Source organism: Sceloporus undulatus, chromosome 4 (genome assembly GCF_019175285.1).
Source record: "Sceloporus undulatus isolate JIND9_A2432 ecotype Alabama chromosome 4, SceUnd_v1.1, whole genome shotgun sequence".
NCBI classification, from domain to species: Eukaryota; Metazoa; Chordata; class Lepidosauria; order Squamata; family Phrynosomatidae; genus Sceloporus; species Sceloporus undulatus.
Genome location: NC_056525.1, coordinates 214,909,699 through 214,930,683, shown reverse-complemented (window position 1 = coordinate 214,930,683; position 20,985 = coordinate 214,909,699). Strand labels below are relative to the sequence as shown.

Here is a 20,985-nt window from a genome sequence, read left to right as displayed (position 1 = left end):
CCAGTAGCCATAGGTCACCACCACAATAATAACAAAAAAATGATATAAAAATAATTTGTTCCACTTAGCTGAGGTTACTTTTTGGAAGTTATCATTAATATGATTTATAAGACCTTTAAGAAGTGCAGCAGAATACTACATCATTTCTGACAGCAGATTCTGAAATCCTACAGCAATGAGATGGCAAAACTGTACGACTGGCCAGTCCTCCCCACTTTCCTAAACTTTTGTAGTGGTTTCAAGCTTTTTTTACCAAGCAGGTGATGACAGAAGCATCTGTATTAGCTAGAGACTTAAACCAGATTAACTCAAGTTGGCAATGAAGTATGTCTTTTTAGAGCGAGGATAAACCAAATGTTAGCTCAAACCTACACAGGGTAGTACTTGGCTTCCTCTGGACTGTAATTAGCGAATTAAGGCTCTCAGCTTCCCTCTAAAGTTTAGAGCATGTTACAGCTAACCTCAAATTGTTGGCTTCCTGTAAATTATGTCAGATCACTGCTTGACTGACAATATTTCTGTTTCAGCTTAAAAAGCTACAGAGGTGCCCTTTTTTGTATTTGTGGGTTGATTTTATAGTTATAACTATTCTGACAGACTAAAAACAAAGACCTTATTTAACTGTCTGCCAGTGTTTGGGGAGATTACTCTTTGGGGCTATAGCTCCCAGAATCCCACAACCAACCTGCCATATTGTAACTTTTCCAGGGCTGTATTCAAGGAAATTTATCAGGATTTCATACTTGTAGTGGTTGGGCTGAAGTCAATCAGGCCAACATGGATGAGGTCATTCTCTTTCTCTCTTTCTTTCTCTCTGCTGTTCCCTTTTCTCTTTCTGCCACCCTCTATTCTCTCTGCTTGCTTTCTCTTGCTCGGTGGAATGCTTGTGAGGTGGCAGTTCAGTCTTGTAGGACATCTAACTATGGCTGCTACCACACTGCAGAATTAATGTGGTTTGACACCACTTTAACTGTCCTGGCTCCATCCTATGGAATCCTAGGATTTGTAGTTTGTTTAGGCACTAGAGCTCTCTGACAGCGAAAGCTTAATATCTCACAAAACTATAAATCCCAGCATTCCATAGTTTGAGCCATGGCAGTTAAAGTGTTGTCAAATTGCACTAATTCTGTAGTGTAGAGAAAGAGAAAGTATGTACCTGTACTATAATTTTGGACAGTTAAAATCTACACAATCATGTTAGGTATTAAAAGTTGGACTTTAAGGGTTCCAATTTGATTAGTTCTCATTTTGAAAATAATTTGACCCCTATTAAATTCCATTGGAGCAAAATTTCATTTTGATGTGAGCTTTTGACAGTGTAAAATAAAAATTATTATATAAAAAGAAATGTTTGCCTAAATACATGAAAAATTCTATTCTCCATCTCACTACACTGCAGTATATTGTACAGCCTGAAAGGCAGTTAATAGTCAAGTAATTAAAAAACAAGCAAAAATTATCAAGTCTTATCTTAAAGAAAATATTATATTTTGAGGGAAGTTACATGAAAAAAAATTCCAAGAGAAACTATTCAATTTTTATGAGACATATAGGAGATATTGTTTCTGTGTCATACGCTATATTTTCTAGTTTAAATGTGCATAGGGAAATATGCATTGCAATCATTAACAGAACACAATAGCCTATAGAACATCAAAGAAAGACAGGCTCTAAAAAGAAAAGGAGGCCCATAAAACAAGAGAAAAGTGATAAGAATTTATAAGTATCAAAATATTCTTTAACATTCTAAGGAAGACATTCTGCTACATTGAAAGACATCTATAATTTATTAAGATGAAATGCTAGAAAAGAAAAAGAGGTAAATGGAATTCACCCCATACTAACTAACATTCTATGGACAGGACCAAAATAACACTGGCTTGTGATGAATTTTTTCCAAATATTGTAGCTTTTTAAAATGTATTTTTGGGTGTTCAGTTAAAAAACCACAATAAAAAAATATTGTACCACATAGTTTTTTCACAAATGCATATATTTTTAATTAATTCAGTTATTACTCAGCTTTGATTAAGTGTGGATGCTGATGTTCCAGTGTAATTTCTTCTAGTGCCTTTGGAAATATTTTTGTGTTTCATATCAGTAAGTTAAAAGTGTTTTGAAAATCTGTTAGAAGAATTTAACCCATTTCTTACTCTTGCAGGATAATTATTTGCAGAATAATTTCATTCAGTCATATATTACAACACAGAAATGTCAAAGCAAGATGTGAAACAGACTGCCGATTTGCAGCAGTTTGGGGGCAGCGTCAGAGCGTGGTGTTTAGATGCTGCATGCTCTGATACTGCCCCCAAGCCGGTGTCATGCCACATGCCCAACCACATGGCAGGCAGCTTTGCAGCATTCCAGCAGAGTGGTGCTTTTACGCCGCATGCCACAGGAGCACCGCAAAGCTGTGGCATTGGGGGGAAAGCAAAAAGCGGGGATGGGGACATGGCATCTAGTTTCCAAGACCCAAACCCAGTGTTCAAAGGGGCAGCATCAAGCCATCCATCCCTTCAGGGCTATCTGTTTTGGCTCCAAGTTGTAGAAAAAGTGTCCATGATGCGGCAAATCATTTTCAGATTTAGAATGCCAAATTCCTATAAAACCAACATACAATTCTAAAAGTTCTTATGACCTCCACTTTTGCAGGCCCATATAATTTATGATACTAACAATGATAAGTAAAATCTTCCCATCTGAACTCAGAATGGACATCTTTTTTTTTCCACCTGAAAAAATTCTTCTTTTTTCCACATGAGAATTCTGGGTAGGCAGACAGTGTCTAGGGAAGTCCTCTCACACAGTCCTCACATTTCCAAGTCATATAATCCAATTCTTCTCAGGTGATCTGATGTCAGGAACCACAATTATTTTTTCCCAGTGTGCCAGGAACCAGCATTATATTTGTGCCTAAGGGATAAAACTGGTTTTTCACTCCTGGAAACTTGTTAGGAACTAGCAGCCAATGACTCAGGGACTGGCACCAATCTGGCTATAGTAACACATACCTTGATTACCTAGGGCTGCAGTTGGACACTGTTCGGAAACTTCAGCAGGTCCAGAATGCTGCAGCTGGAATGCTGATTAGGGCCAGTTATAGTGACCATATAACTCCATTGTTGAAACAACTTCACTGGCTATGAGGTTCATTTCTGAACACAATTCAAAGTGCTGGCCATGACCTATAAAACCCTATGCATCTTAGATCAAGATTATTTGAAGAGCTGAATCTCCCCATATGAACTTGCCAGAATGCTAAAATCCTCAGGGGAAAGCAGTCCCACTGCAATCTTAAGTCTGTTTGGTGAGGACACAAGAGAGAGCCTTAGTGGCTGCTCCCACACTTTGGAACTCCCTTCCACAGGAAGCTAAGCTGGCCCTGGCCCTGGCTGCCTTTCAAAGGCAAACTAGGACATTCTTATTTAAGCAAGCATTCCAGTATAATTATACTAGGGTGGTTTTTATGGAGCCTGAGTGTTTTGGTTATGTCTTTTAACTTCTGAATATCTTTTGTGTAATTTTATACTGTTTTCAGATGATTTTAAATATTTGAATTTTATTGTGATGTTCTTGACATTTTTTAACTGTGAGATGCTTCTGGTAGAGAGGCAGCATACAAATGAAGTTAATAATAATAATACCGGTAATAATAAGTCAACATGTAGGTAAATCCCACCAATTCAGTAACTCTTCTAACTAAAGCTATCAAAAGAATCCAGGCCATAGTCTCATCATGATCTCTTAACTTCTGTCTCATCACTTTGCTCCCCAAGAAAAGGCCTACCAGTATGTTATTGGCGGGATACAGACCGCCCATTTGGGGCGGCCTGCAGCCACCCCTTTGCACCACGTATTGGGGTCAGGGCAGCCACAGTGGCAGCCCAGAGGCCCCAATCCTGTGCTTTTTGGGGCCAGGGAGAAGCGGCAAAATGCCGCTCCTTCCTCGTCCCAAAAGGGGGTGTCCTTGGGGCTTCATGCCCTAGGACACTCCGGGGAGTTGCTGCCAGGAGAGAAAGGGGCTGCTCAGCCCCTTTCCCCTGGCTTTGTTCCCACAGCCATTTGGTGGCTGCGGGAACAAGGCGCTCCCCAAGCCCACTGAAAGGTCACCCCAAGCGCCCTGCAGCGTCCTGGGGATGTCACGCCTGTGCCGCGCTGTTTGGCTGGGGTGCGGCCCTGATGTACAGAATCCTATGCTTTGTAGTTTGGTGAAGCAGTAGAGAACTCTGATTGTAAATTCTAAATGCCCCTCCCTATCATTCTCAAGATATCATAGAACAGTGGAATAACAGCACTAGAATTCCCTAATGTAAATAGGCTCTGAGCGTCAGTGTCACAGATACAATGTGCAATATTTGTTGCAAGCCACCACTAATATGTGCACAAGATGCAGGAAGCATAAATAAGTGATCACTACCAGAAAACTGGATCAATCTTTTGCTAAACATTTTAATTCTGAGGGACACAGTCTTTCCAACATGGCTATATATCCAGCAGAGATACCTCCTGATCCAGCAATGCTTGAGAAGGAGAAAACTTTTGATTCTACAGATTTGAATCCTTGGTGAGATATGGCCTTAATGTGGAGGACAATAGTATTCTTGGCTCCCGCACCATCCTTTGAATTCCATGTCTGAACCTTGGGAGTTCCATAATTTCCATGGGATGGTGTTTACCTCTCCCAATCCAGTGGACATCAACAAGGAAGGAGGAAGCTTAACTTATGAATTTCTTTTATAAACACCTGTTTTCAATAACTGCATACATTGTACTATATCAACTTCAAATAGTTTAATATCCCCCTGGGATCTCAGTTCTATCTGAAAGCAGTGATATAAATTGTTTGTTTTTTCAATCATATATATGCGCACATGTGCACATGCGCACACACACACATTATTATTATTATTATTATTATTATTATTATTATTATTATTATTATTATGTATAGCCCGCCTCTCACTGGAAGATCGGGGCAGGTTACAGATATGGTCTTTCAAGACAAAATTAAGAAAATAAAATGAATACACGCAAAGACACATTTTATTTTCTCAGTTTTTCTCTTGAAAGGTATCATAAAAGTCCACCTTTCTCTGCACTGTTCAACTACTGGGTGTGTTAAATCAATCTGCATTATTCACAATGTATGCTAATATGGGTCCCTAAAGAATCAGCCATAAACAGTCAACCATCATTAGACTAAACCAGCTTCCTGGGAGATTTACAATAAAGCAGCTGTCCCAATTAAGCAGAGTGAGGTACAGTAATATTTTATAGCCATGCAGTACCTTTCATCCCAAAGCATTTTTACCCATTAAGGGTACATGATGCTCTATAATGGATGTCTCTGTGGAAGAGTTCTCACACAAGAATCAGAAGGGGGAAAATAAAGAATAGCAATGTGGCTAACACCTGTTCTTAAATAAGAGGCTTGTAAATATCCAATGAGGGCAATGAAATCCTGTCCTCAATGAACTCATTGGAACAAATGTTTAAGAAACAGTCTGAAAGATCTAGGGGGAAATCATTTTTGTTCCTTCAAATCTAGCTTAGTAAAAATGTGAAATATATGAACTGAACATATTTCAAAACTTCTTTACACCAGCATTTATCCTTGCTAACATGGAAAGCTCCATATTCTCTGAAACAATCTTCCCCAGTCTTTTCAGATGTTAGGGTACAATTATCATCATCCGTGGCCTTTAACCCTGTTAACTGGGGAGATGAGATTTGTAATCGAACATTTGGAGATGCAGCCCTCCAAACCATGACTGAAAGTATGCTGTAGTTTTATATACTCCCTTCTCTACTGATGTACTTATTATATTCAATTATTTACTTCCTGTTTAGTGCAAACTGTGACTTAACCAGTTTGTCTGAATGGATAAACTATGAACACCCTACAAACCAGATCTGCAAACTATTATGGAGATTATTGCATGGACAAATAACCTGACTGCTCCCTAACGGGATGCTGCCGGGTTGCAAGATGCAGGCAGGTATTATGGCTCATAATTTGCCACTGATTCCACTGAATGGCTGCATCCTGGCTGCATCCCAGATCCTAGGTGCACTTCAGAGGCCACTTTTCAAAGTTTGGAGCTTTCTGTCTTTAAAAAGTGGCCTCTGAAGTGCACCTGGGACCCGGGATACAGCTGGCTGGTGGAATCGGTGGCAAATTACGAGCAATAATACCTCCCTGTATCCCGCAATCCAGCTGCATCCCATTAGGGAGCATTCGGGTCATTTGTCTATATGATAATCTCCTGTGACATAACAACAACAACAACAACAACAACATTTTTTATACCATCTCTCCCAAAGGATCAGGGTTTCCAATTCCACTCTGGAGAGCAATGACAAACTGCCACATGAAAGTTCAGCGATAAAAACAAGATGTACTAAACAAAGTAACTAATTCAGTTCTCGAATTCTTTGAAACTGTTGAATTCTTAGGCCACTATGTAGTTGCCTTGCCTTCTTTTCTGTTTTTTTTAATAGCATAGATTAGACTTTTCTTAAAAAAAAAAAAACAACCAGTCTATCAGGCTTTTGGTTTCTAGAGCTTAATCCAATTATTAGTCCTATTGATTAGTTCCACTGAGTCAGTGGAATTACAGTGGACCCATGTTATATGCTGGAGTTTGGTTCCAAAATCCCCCGTGTATAACAAAATCCATGGATGCTCAAGTCCCATTAAACATACTGACATAGCAAAATGGTGTCCCTTATAAAAAATGGAAAATCAAGGTTTGATATTTGAAATTTATACTTTTTTAAAACATTTTCAAACCGTGGATGCTTGAATCCGTATATAAAAAAATCCATGTATAAGAAGGGCTGACTGTACTAGGTTTGACTCATTGGCATCACCAGGCTTGGTGACACCCGGTGTTTGTGGGGGCTGCCGAGGGGGGGGGCGTGGCAGCCTGTTCCATCCTCCTCACTTGCTGCCCTCACCACCACCTCGGTTCCCTCCCTGGAGAGAGAGCCAGGCCAACAACAAAGCCATAAGGGGCATATTTGCCCCTTTGCTGGCCTTGCTGCCACCTCAGCTCTTTCCCCAGGAAGGGAGCCAGGCCAGCAATGAAGCCATGGGGGTGCCTTCATCCCTCCAGTGTCCTCACTGCCATTTCAGCTCCTCCCCCAAGGAGAGAGCCAGGCCGACAATGAGGCCATGAAGGGTGCACTCATCCCTCTGCTGACCTCACTGCCACAGTGAAAGGACACCCCCACTGGGTGTGACTTCCCCTCTGGGATGTCATCTAGTGCAGTCTACACACCTTGCACCTGCCCACATATGCTACCTTATTGACTTACCACATTTCTATTTCTTCAGAGTTTGTTCTAGTTGGAATTCATTTTGAATTATGCACATGTTAGAAGGGTTGGATATACATTTTTAAAGGGAGAAAAAAACCAACGAGGCAAGTAAACAAATCTTTCCAGTCCAAAGAGAAGCAAAATATATTATTCTGTTGTATTACCTTTTCTTAATAACTTTTCATTTTCAGTAACGTAATGAGAGAGTTAAGCTCACTGTATAAATATTCGGATGTCATTGCAAAACACTACAAAATTCTGTAGTCAAGAAACATCCATTTATAGTACCTCAGCACAAGAATTTGCTTACTCTTATAAGTCTGTGTTCCATCAGTTAATGGAAGCAGTTAAAAACACACAATCTACGTAAGATCAGCCAAAAGTGTAATTATATAAATCATATAAATGAAAAAAGTGTGAGGAAAGGGTTTCTAATATGATGGTGTCTCTGATAATATATGGAACTCAGGTTTTTAAGGGGTTGTGGTTTTTTTTAAGAAAAACTACAATTTGTCAGCTAATGTAGATAATCTAAATGCACCACTTGCAACAGAGAAAGGAATAATTAGCATTTTAAATAACTAATTAATTGAAAAATACTATAAAGTTGTTGGTTCTCCTTTCAATGTAGATCAGCCAAGTAATTCATTCATTCATATTATCCAGTTCACTGAAAAGTTTTATGGATTAGTTTTTATAAGCACTAAATAGATAAAGAATAAAACACAGTTTACAGGAACAAATATTTAGTATTGCATTCCATTTGCACACATACACATTCATGTATGAGCAAAGGTGGTACGAAAAGAGAGAGTGTCATTAGAAGTGACAACCTTGCATTCCACCTCACCTCCCCAAAAGTGAGTGATTTATCAATGCAGTGCAGATTTTACAGTTCCAAATCAGGTCTATCCAAATGATTTTAAAATTATGAATTTTAGAGTATGAAAGTACTGTTTTAGTATGTATTGGTTTTATATGCTCTTTTAATTGATGTTGTGTGTTTTTTAACTGGTGTTATGTATCCAATCTGTTGTTGTATCTTAGGGTGCGTCTACACTGTAGAAATAATGCAGTTTGACACCACCTTAACTGCTCTGTCTCCAGCCTATAGAATCATGGGATCTGTAGTTTTACAAGGTCTTTAGCTCTGTCTGCCAAAGAGTGCTGGTGCCTCACAAAACTACAAATCCCAAGATGCTGCATGATGGAATCATGAAAGTTAAAGTTGTGTCAAACTGCATTATGCCTACACTGTGGATACATCCTTAATCTATTGTTTTTTCCTGCCAAGGAATATATATTATTCTATTACGTCATGACAAACATTTCAAGAACTAGGTCCATAACTGATATATTTGCTGAGAAATACAGATTTGTTGTCATTTTAGTTACACTAGACATTCATATACTTAGATCTGAACTGAAGCATACCATATTTGTCCTGTTTTCCATGCTATGAAACCAGACCATGAAGGTTACATGAGAGTTTGAAGTTAAATGACACTCACCATGGTTGGTTGGAAACTTCTTCCATTTTAACTTAGCAGTCAGCTGAAATATAAACACCATAGGCCAGTCTTGGTAATATGGAGAGCCACGGATTAATTCTTCTTTTGCAAGCTGTTCACGCTTTGCTATTTCCTGAAAGACAGTATTATGCTCAAGTGTAGCAACAAAAGATCTATTTTAAAAAGAAATAAAGGGGAAACAAATATAAAGAGGGGGAAAGTATCTTCAGTAAGGGTAATCAAATACTGAGAAGTGTGAAATTCATATTTATTATGGAGCTTACCTTAGTACAACCATTATATTGTACAGTTAGGACCTAATGTAACAATGAAGTGGAAATGGAAATGATTTAGTATGCATGTGATGCATTATGGATATTAGATGGTTATAATATTCCATTCAGAAACATCAGTCACCTGTATCCTGTAGCATGTATTGGCGTGATAGTAATTGGTGGCTACTTTTGCATTTATTTCTAATATGTGTGAATTTAACATGGAAGTATGGGAGTGCAGGGAACAATTAGATGAAAGGACTGTGTTACTATATTTGGCCCTGTTTGTACTGGCCAAATGAAAGTCCTCTCCTTGTCCTCTCAATGGGGAGTCTGGGCAACACAATCTTAAATTGGTATCCCTACAAAATGATTTAAGGGATCCTACCAAAAGGATCATTTCACCAGCTGTGTTCAAGTGAAAGCAAATGTGTAACAGTGGCCAGATCCCATTCTGCATCTCATTTGAAACCATAGTTGAGCAAACTGGGGGCTGTGGGCAACATTTTTCCCAGGGCTGTTTTAATGTTCACCAGGCCTCCACAGGAATTAACAATTTAAAAAAAAAATCCATTCTTTTCCTTCCTAATGCACCCATGAACTCTAGGGAATATGAGGGTCATTTTCTCCACACAAAAAAACCAGCAATGTTAGTGGTCTTTCTTTTTTTAAAAAAAGGAAACAATATGCAATAAGAAGTAAATGGTCCAAGGGGGCCAAGAACATGGTAAAAATGCCCCTCTGCTTGACATTTTGGGGTGAAAATATGTATGTTTCATTAAAGGCGGTATGGCCTCCCAAGGTCTCCTTGAGACTAGTCCAGCCCCTTAGCTTTCCATAGCTTCCAATCCTGTTCTTAAAATTATGCTAATGAGAAATGGCACTAATCATTATTCCCACAGAGTTTCCAGGCAAATCTCTTAATGGTTAAAAATGTTACTTCAATGATTCACTACATTTAAATAACACAGGGCATCTGTCTTTAGAGGACTGCATAAAGGTTATCTACTCATCTGAGTCCAACTGTCATTTGACATTTGGTTCCCAAAGGTTTCTCCTTAACACCACTCCTCCTGATCAATATTCAATTGGAAAATGCTGGTGTCTGAATTTGCTCTTTTCTCTTTTTTCCTTCCATACCTTCTTCCTTCTGTATTGTTTCTGAGGGAGAGAGAAGGCTGGCCCAGTTCCATCAGGGGCTGGCCTGAAGAAAGAGGCTCCTCCCTCCCTAACTGTCATCTTTCGGCCTCTGAGGGAGAGAGAAGGCTGGCCCAGTTCCATCAGGGGCTAGCCTGAAGAAAGAGGCCCCTCTCTCCATAATTGTCGTCCTTCAGCCGTGAGGGAGAGAATAGGCTGGCCCAGCTCCATCAGGGCTAGCCTGAAGAAGAAGAGCCCTCCCTCTGGTCCATCTGCTTTGGTCCAGGCCTCAGAGGGAGAGAAGAATACTGGACCTGATTCCCTCCCCCCCTCACCATTCCCTTCTCCTTTTGTGTCGTGTCTTTTAGATTGTAAGCCTGAGGGCAGGGAACCGTCTATTATCCCCTCTGTTGTAAACCGCTCGGTTTCACCAGTGATTGGCGGTAATATAAATAAAACGTTTATTATTATTATTATTATTATTATTATTATTATTTCTTTTAAATGGTAAAGCTGAAGGTGAAGTTGATGTCATTTTGAATTTTATGCAGAGTTCCTGCAAATATTTACATGATTTCTAAACAGTGTAACTTTATTGTTCCTGTTTGCCATCAAACCATTTCCGACTTATGGGCCCCAGGCAGATGGGTGGCTTCGAGTGGCCTCTGGCCATTCCAACTGTGAGCATGTCTCAAGTGGTGCAGAACGATGGTGACCAGACACCACAGTCCAGAGGCCAGCTGCCATTGAGGTCTACAATGAACTACCAGCAAGGAGTGCTTCTTTTGCATTTGTTTTTTGTTTGTTTGTTTTGTTTGCAGGTGGGTTTGGGCTGCTGTGCAGCTTCGGCTTGATCCAGGGGCTTGCATCACCTGAACATCATGCCCCTGGTTTAGTCTGAACCTAATTAGGGCCAAATTTATTCAGAAGGGCTTTGTCTTTCCACTCCTCTGAGAGAACATGACTTAACCAAGGTCACCCAGTGAGTTTCCAAGGATGAGTGGGGATTCTAACCCTGGTCTCCACAGTCATAGCCCAATACTTAAATCACTAGAATGTAATAGCTTTCAGCTGTGTGACCTATATTGGTAAGGTGGCAAATCTATTCCAGATTGAAACTAAACTTTAAGGGGGATTTCCAAGATGCTGCACACATTGGGGGGGGGGGGGGGTTCCAGAGTCCCGCCCTGTGCATAGCTCCTTCAAAATTTGGTCTAAAATCCAGAGTGGTTTCACCACTACCTTTTAATTTGGAAGCTACGGTACAACTCCCTTTGTTTCAAACAACAACTAGATGGAAGCATATGCAAATGTTCACAGTGCATTCATATGCAAATTATGATTTATTGCATCCTATGAACTACACTTTTTCCAGCCTGGGACTGAAAAGATTGGGAAAACCAACAAATGCTGCTGGACTGGGTTTGATATGGTAAGTTACTCTCACAATTTTATCTAGCCACCTAAAGCTAGACAAGGAACTATACATTTCAGACAAATGGCATGGTGTGTTTTAAGAGGGATTATCTTTTCTGTTTCTTACCAAATGAAATTTAAACTTTTAAAAAATGCTCACCTCTTTTACTCTTAAGTACTCTGCAGATGAGATTTTGAGAAAGTCACAATCATCCTCTGTAGTGATTGTTAGATTACCATGTTGCAGCTTTGAATGAAGTGGTTCCAAAGTCCCAAAACAACATCCAACACCAAGCTTGGGATAGAGAAAGAGAAAGTAAAATCTAGCATTTCATTTTGTGGGTGTTAAGGACAACAGCATGATGAATGCATTGTATTTCCTTTGAACTAAAAAAAACACTAAATATATACACCTTGAAAATTTTATAGTAATGCCCAGGACTGACTGATATATTTTACATAAAACATACTATATAAAGATTACCCTTAGAGATTTGATGACAATAAAACAGAAGATGTAATATAGTTTTTATTTGTTTGTTTATTTATTTAATAACATACTTATATCCTGTCCTTTATCTAAAGATCTCAGGGCAGCTTACAATAAAATCAGCTTAAAGCAATAAATAATGATAGAAGTTTACAAGATTTAAAATAATTTCTCTTATTGGCCGATTTTGGTAAAGTTATTTGTTACAGTATGTCTTTCATCTTTTATTGCACCAGCCATCCTGAGAATACTTTTCTGAAGTATGACACAGCCTTCTTTGGAGCAAACAAATAAATCCATCTGGTTAAAAAAGTCTTGTTAAACGGGACATTAGCTTAATTGTATGAAAGCATTTAACAGGGTTTTTTTAAATAAAAAAATTAAAATGCATTAATTTTTTGGCAGATGAATCCTATGGAAAAAGTGTGGGAAAATGTGGTTCATGTAATAATAATAATAATAATAATAATAATAATAATTTATTTATATTTCCCCCCCCCTCTCCCTTCGGATCAAGGCGGGGATACAACCTAATAAAAACATACAATTACATTCAACAAAATCCACAATACATCATCTCAACAGTAATAATATTGATTAAAACTAGTTTATCATAATACAAGAGTTCTATAACAGTGGCATTAGTGTATAGTACCCCTGAGGCCTCATTTTGTACCCACTGAAACACCCCAAGGCACCGGTTTTCCCAAAAAAACTGGGAAAAGGTGAGGTTTCAGCTCCAAATGGACAGAAAAGCTCTAAACCATTGCAACATGTGGTGAGTTTGTCTCCACATATTAAAACCCACACAACATTTTAAACCTTTCCAATCCTCCTCCTCCTAATCTTTTGAATATTGACAAAAATGAAACTAGATATGACTTGACATCACTTCCAGATACATGGAATATGCCAATGTGTATTCTGTAAGGGTCCATAGGTTAAAAAAAAAATCTCCCCTCTCTCCCTTCAGTACTTGAGAAAGCCATTTGGGAAGGGAAATAATTTAATATGAGGATCAGAATCCTTTTCCTACCTATTTCTACACATACACTACAAATCACAGACTGCCCCCAACTCATGGAACTGATCCTCCAAACAAAACACATGGATTCCATCTAGCTTTAACAATTCAGCTGCTTTTTGAGACTTCCACAGAGAATAATGTCAAGTAGAAATGGTTTCTATAAACATTTTATTTTGAGCCAAACTTTCAGATTATATAGAGTAATGCACATATTGTTGCTGTTGTTGTTTCTAATGTCAGCTTTATTCAAAGGCTAAATTACTTACCTATCTAATATTTTCAGATGTTTCCCCTTCTAGTCATGAGTTTTATTTTCAGGTTTTATTGTTATGCATTCTTTGCCTAAATGATTTACAATATTTGCTGAAGACTATTTTCCTCTCCTTTCTTCCTAATTCAGCATTATTATCTTACAGGATGCACATTGAGGCACCATGTAGCTACTATGTTCTTTGTGTCATCTCATTAATGTACAGAATAGATCAAAAATGCCACAAATAGAAAATAGGTCTTTGGAATATGTTGCTTTCCAATACATTGTGTGTCCTACCTTTATCCCACACCCATATGCTCCATAAGTATACCCCAATAATTTAAATAAAGCATACTTCTTTGGATCCCAAGAAAAATAAGTTCCCTTCCCAGGAAGCTAGGTTGTTCAGTATGACAGAAGAGAAGTGGAGAATATATCAGTCTGATAAGTAAAAATTCCCAGATAGAAAGAAGAAGACACAAGTTTCAAAACTGAGGAAGTATTTGTTCCACTTACTGCATCCTATTCCAAAAATTCCAAGCCTACTGTCAAAATGTTACAATTTTAGTCCTAAAAATTTCAAGCCTTTTGCTACAATGGAAAAGAGGATTTCTCTTGACTTTGAATAGATGTGTAAGATTTTTTTTAAGATGCTATTCAATTTTGTTCCCTGATTTGGTATCTGAACCTACTATTAATCTACCTGTATGCCAGTAATAGGTTAATACACTCATCCCCTGTATCACAGATTCCTTATCTATGGATTCAATCATCCACAGCTTGAAAATATTAAATATACATACATACATATCAGTACATATAAATTCCAAAAAGCAAACCTTAATTTTGCCATTTTATGAAAGGGGTACCATTTTACTATGCCACTGCACTTAACAGGTCATGAGCAGATCTGGATTTTGGTATCCACAGAGAGTCATGGAAGCAAATCCCAGTGGCTTCATTGGTAGCACAGGCTAGGAGTAAAATATATGTAGCCCTTCAAATGTTGTTAGAAGAAAACTTCCATCAGGTCCTGCCAGCATAGCGATGGCACGAGATCACAGGAATACCAGTTCAGTAATATTTGGTATGGGCTATTTTTCTCCGTCTCTCACATAGGCCATTGACTCTAGACAAAAAAAGTTTCATTTTCTGCCTATTCCTTGGAACAGAATATAGGAGTCAATATAGTGTTCTTTGAAACTGCATGTTGCTAGATATAATTTTGATTATCCAAGTGTCAACAATACAGACAAATTCAGTTTAACTGTTTGAATAATATCACCAGCAACTGATATACCTAAAGATCTAATGGCTCTTGAACTCCTGTGAAATTAGTAGTTGGCAGTCTGAAGAGTTAGTTCCAGAAGGAATCATCTCAGATTTCAACCAATTAATAGTATAACCAGAAAGTCCAGAAAAACTGTTAATTATTTTTATCATTTCTGGTATAAAAGATTCAGGTATAGAGATAAACAGAAAAAGGTAATCAGTGTAGAAAACTGCCATATATATATATATATATATATATATATATATATATATATATTTGTATAAAGCCAGTGACTGCTGTATTTTGCTTAACTACACATGTCATAGTATTCCAGTGCAGACAAAACATTATGAAAAGGACATCCCTGTTATGTGTCTGTCTCTCTAGAATCAGGTGTGCACATCTAGATTTTTTAAAAAGAAAACTAACCCATTGGTGTTCACTTTCTACTGTGGAGCATAGGAAAAACCTCAAAATCAGTCTCAAATATTCCAGGGGAAAGCTAAATGCTTTCAGCCCCATAAAAAGAGATGGTGAATTAATTCTATCAGATGCTTTCTTGGCATCAAGTGGAATAACAATACCAGGGTTAGAGTTGTTATTGTATTAATCACATTTATAATGAATTTTCTATTGTCACCTCTGATGTGACAAATAAAAATCTAATGGGGCCACATGAATTAGTGTTGCTGTTGCATTTTGATGCCTATTAGCTAGTACTATTAGCTAATATTTTAGCATCACATTTACAGATATATTAGTCCACAGTTCACACATTGTAATATGATCTTTGCCTGTTTTGGAACAATGGAAGTACAGGTATTGGAAAAGAAAGTTGGAAAAGAATCAGACTCAAAACTCTTTGGATACAGATAGAAAAGCCTAGAAATCAACAGCTCTCAAAATAATATCTATGATCTTATACTGAAAATATCTGCACTTGGCCATGATAAGAGGTGTATAATACAAAATACTGTTCTGCAGAAAGTGAGTAGGAAGAAATATTTCTCCTTTTCTCAAAATGTTAGAGTCTGTTGTCATTCAATGACTCTGAACTGTGAGAAATTGGGGAGACAAAAGGAAGTATCACACATCACATTTCAAAATATGAACTTTCTACCACAAGATGTAATGGTTGCTACCAATTTTAATGGCTTTAAAAGGTGATTCAACAAACTCACAGAGGATACGACTAGCAATGACTACTAGTTGTGATGGTTATAATTGTTTGTCCCAGATGATAGTTTGCTTCTGAATACCATTTGCAGGTATAAGGATGTTACACTTCTGATGTGGGTTTTCCATAGGCATCTACTTGTCCACTGTGGAAACAGAATACTGGACTAGATATATCAGCACTGAAGAACTTTTGCCATTCCATATGTTTTTGCCTACAAGGCCAATGAGCTCTATGTAGCATGCGTAATGGTCCAGGATTGTCAAAGCTGTAAGCCATACATTTGCACAGCCAAAGTTTCCCCATTCTTAGTCTTATCAAGAAAGGCCTTTTTGTTGTTGTTAGAAAAGACCCTTGGTCTTATCCAACAAAGCTATTCCTGTGTTCTTAACTTTGCTCTGAAAGTTGAAAAAAATCCCTTGTTATTAGATCCTATAATAACAATGATGGACAGAACCTGAAAATACAGAATCCCAATCTCCTGAAAAGACCAGGTACACAACACACAGAGAAAGCACTAAAGCATTAAATCATATGTGAGGGGCAACTGAAAATGTCAAGGAAAGTAGGATATACTTTGTTATATAAAGTGCATCTGTCATAATCAAAATGTTTCCATACCTAACACGGCAATCACTGCCTTCCTTTTAAGCAGCTGTCAGTGTTTCCATTATAGAATCTATACCATGGAGGTCACAAATTATCTGAAAGACTGCTGCAGGCCATGACACAATATATAAATAATATTAGTACAGGGCCTTTAGAACAAAAAAAGTCTCATAAGCAGTAATGAACAATGGCAAAGCAAAACTTCAGAATGGACAAATTACACAGTTTTGTCCTTTTCCTATAGCTTGCATATTTTGGGAACGGGAAAAAAATACAGAAGCTTGTAATTACAAAATGTCTGCAGATGTCCAAATAGAAAACCCAAGCCAAGTGCCATGAAACTGTTTTTTGAGGGTTTTGTGGGTGCGTGTTGTTAACTGCTTCTTAGCACTTAACACAGATAGTTTTCTCTCAATCCAGACTGTGCCTACATTTAAAAAAATTGCCCAGAACAATGTCCATTCTCAGTTAGACATGTAATGCAGCACACTGTAGCTGGGTTGGATATTCTAATATTATACTTTGCCTACAGTGACAAAAGCATCCGCTAAAGCTGTCACCACATCACACGTTTAAAAATGAGCTTTTCTTTCTTTTCATAGAAAGCAGCACTGGCACACCTCTGGCAATCTGTAAGAAAGATCCAATTTAGACAGAAAGAAGAAAGGAGAATTAATCTTTCTCCCCTGTCATTCTTGTTCAAAGTCTGTGTGTTTTATTCTGGTGAGTTAGCATGGGGAATTCTCAAAGACCTTTCCTTTGTGAGCCATTTACTCCTGCATCCTGAAGGCATTTGGAATTCATTTGTTATTTTGTTTGGCTAAGACCTTGGGAAAGATACAATAGTTTTAAGTGCTTGAAAAGTAAGCCTAGTGGCAGGCTGGCAGCAGTTCTAACTGGTTAGTGTAAGCTGCTTGTCAGTGATTGTAAGTGACAGTGCCAACCACAGATAAAAAATCAAACAACTTCCTTCAACCTTTTCATGCCACTCAGAACAATCAACTCACCAAGGGTGACAGGAAAGAGATCTTAGCGTTTGCCTGATATACCAAACTCAAGGGTCTAGCACACAAAGCTCAGTCTCCCATATAGCTTCCATTCTCTTATCACTTATCAGGACTCAAACAAGTCTTCTGTGGTTAAAGGCACTTGATTCATGAAATGACTCAACATTTTTTTATTCTTGCTAAAGGAAGTAACTTCACAGATAGAGTGAAAGAATTAAGGTCTTACAGAGCTTGGAAATGGCTATTAAAAATGACAGTTATAGTTCCAAAGTTCTTGCTAAGTAGGTATTGTTCCAGTTGTGCTTTTTTAAAAAAAAGTAGCTAGGTCTTCTGTTTGTCTGTTTGTTTTGCCCATTTTTCAAAAGTACCATATATACTTGAATATAAATCAACCACATGTATAAGTAGAGGCTGATTTGGGGGGCAGAACTATGGGTTTTGATCTGACCAATGGATAAGTCAAGGGCAAAACTTGGAGGCATGTAGCAAAGGATGTAAAGCAAAGAAAAATTATGCCAAAGAACCTGAAAACCTCAGGTAAGCATAACTGTCTGTGCTTACCCTAAAGGCTAGATGAATGAGGAGGGAACTACTGTAAATGGTGGATGTGCAATGTGTGAGGTAGGCAATCAAAGGTTGGCGGGGCTAAGAAAATGCACACATGTCAAGAATGATGCAAAGACAAGGAATATTATTGCATGCACTTTATCTCTTCATTTTCCCAGTGGGATACGTGAGTGTTTAACTTCAAAGACGGGTCATACCACATGCTCCCATATGCAGCCTGTATGCAACCCAGGCTTATCCCACGGCTTTTCAAGGACAGGATTTTCCCATCCTTGAAAAGCCACAGGATAAGCCTGGGTTACATACAGGCTGCATACAGGAGAATGTGGTAAGACCTGTCTTTGAAATTAAATGCATGTGTATCCCGGCAGGAAAATGGTGGGAATTAAGAGCATGTGATAATCTCTAAAGCAAAGAAAATTGTGACTATGGCCTATTACAGACTGCCAAAATAAAGCTGCTTCGGGTCTCTTTGGAGGTATGCTGTTTAAATGATGCATGCATCCTACGAATCCGGAACCTGCACCAAAGCTGCACTCCAGTGCTTAGGAATGGAGTGTGGCTTTGGCGCGACCTCCGGACTCTTAGGACCCATGCATCATTTAAATAGTATACCTCCAAAGAGACCCAAAGCAGCTTTATTTTGGCAGTCTGTAACAGGCCTATATTAGCAGTGACTACAGCATTTAACTTTGTGCTAACCTTATCTTATTTTAACTCAGAAACACTGACAAACATACAAAAATGTATTATTCAGACCCTTCAGTCCGATTCCTTTCAGCATTCCTTTGAGGGGAAACATCAAAGAGCTGCCACCGCTGCCATTTTCCCACCCAGGTTTTCAAAAAGGTCAGAAGCAGTGCCATCATAGAGAAAGTAAGAGAGGGGCAATGCTTCTTTTAGGTGCTCCAGGGATGGACTAAATTCTTGCCTTTCACCATTCTACTCAGAGAAGGGAATGGTTCCATTTTTATAAGAATTAAATACTGTGGTTATATTGATAAGTTGATACAAGTTTTTTGGGTCAATTTTTTTTTTACTAAAATTTCTAGACTCTGGCTCATGTTGTACTGTCTGTGGTATGTTGTAGTTGTTGAAGGATGACAAGATGGATGACAGAATAGTGTTTTGTATGTATGTTTAAGATACTGTATAGCTTGCATCATCCAGTTCTTGCTGTTTCTTTTAAGTAATTAAAAACCAACAGTATAGCTACTGTACATATTTTGTTCCCTCAAGTCATTTCCAGTTTATGGTGACCCTAAGGTCAACCTATCACTGGATTTTCTTGCCAGGATTTCATAGAATCATAGAGTTGGAAGAGAACACAAGGGCCATCCAGTCCAACCCCCTGCCATGCAGGAAATCCAAATCAAAGCATCCGGACAGATTTGTTCAGAGGGGGTTGCCTTTGACTTCTCCTGAGGCCAAGAGAGTGTGATGTGCCCAATGGGTTTCCATAGTAGAGTGGGAATTTAAACCCTGGTCTTCAGAGTCAAAGTCCAATGTTCAAACCATCAGTGGCATCACTGGGAGGTGCATGAGGTGACATCTCAGAGGAAGGATGACACCTGATTGGTCCTTCCTTTCACTGCAGGGGGTGTGGAGCTCCAGCTGGGGCCCACCACTTCTTCTCTACTGTTGTGGCTCCCAAGGGTGCCAAGGTAACAGAGAAGGAGGGATGAGCACATGCTTCTCTCTCATTCTCCACTGCTCTGGGCTGAATGAGCTGAGGCAATGGGGAAGGACGAGAGCATTGTGTGAGTGCCTGCCCCTCTCCCATTGCCTTGGCTCACTCACCCAGGCTTGCCCCTCCTTCCCTGTTATTCCTGGAAAAACTATACCTGTTGCATCCATTATTCCTATTTGCATCCATTAGCAGATATTAAGGCTAAGGAGTTCTGTAAAGAGGAAAGATGGTTTAAAAGGGAATTGTGGAGATGGACAACACACCTAGTGCTGCAGATTCATAGAATCATAGAATCATAGAGTTGGAAGAGACCGCAAGGGCCATCCAGTCCAACCCCCTGCCATGCAGGAAATCCAGATCAAAGCATCGCCGACAGATGGCCATCCAGCCTCTGTTTGAAGACCTCCAAGGAGGGAGACTCCACTACACTCCGAGGAAGTGTGTTCCACTGTCGAACAGCCCTTACTGTCAGGAAATTCCTCCTAATGTTGAGGTGGAATCTCTTTTCCTGCAGCTTGCATCCATTGCTCCGGGTCCTAGTCTCTGGAGCAGCAGAAAACAAGCTCGCTCCCTCCTCAATATGACATCCCTTCAAGTATTTAAATAGGGCTATCATATCACCTCTTAACCTTCTCTTCTCCAGGCTAAACATCCCCAGCTCCCTGAGTCGTTCCTCATAGGGCAAGGCTTCCAGACCTTTCACCATTTTAGTTGCCCTCCTTTGGACACGCTCCAGTTTCTCAATGTCCTTTTTGAATTGTGGCGCCCAGAACTGGACACAATATTCCAGGTGGGGCCTGACCAGAGCAGAATATAGTGGCACTATTACTTCGTTTGATCTAGATACGATACTTCTATTGATGCAGCCTAAAATCGCATTGGCCTTGTTAGCTGCCGCATCGCACTGTTGACTCATGTTCAGCTTGTGGTCTACTTGGACTCCTAGATCCCTTTCACATGTTGTCTCCTTAAGCCAGGTGTCTCCCATCCTATATCTGTGCATTTCATTTTTTTGCCCTAAGTGCAGTACCTTACATTTCTCCCTGTTGAAGTTCATTCTGTTAGCTCTGGCCCAGCTTTCTAGTCTATTCAGGTCATTTTGAATTTTGATCCTGTCCTCTGGAGTATTAGCTATTCCTCCTAATTTAGTGTCATCTGCAAATTTGATAAGTATTCCCCCAATTTTTTCCTCCAAGTCATTGATAAAGATGTTGAACAGTACTGGGCCAA

General features: G+C 39.0%; 1 protein-coding gene across 1 annotated transcript in view; it reads right to left on the bottom strand.

The window, feature by feature from the left end:
* Positions 1-20,985, bottom strand: part of CNBD1 (cyclic nucleotide binding domain containing 1) — a 246,100-nt gene that overhangs the window by 70,345 nt on the left and 154,770 nt on the right. The window contains exons 8-9 of the mRNA XM_042464454.1: positions 11,823-11,957; positions 8,835-8,967 (exon numbers count right to left, since the gene is read on the bottom strand). Coding sequence (XP_042320388.1) covers positions 8,835-8,967; positions 11,823-11,957 — 268 coding nt within the window. The remainder of the gene's footprint in view (positions 1-8,834; positions 8,968-11,822; positions 11,958-20,985) is intronic.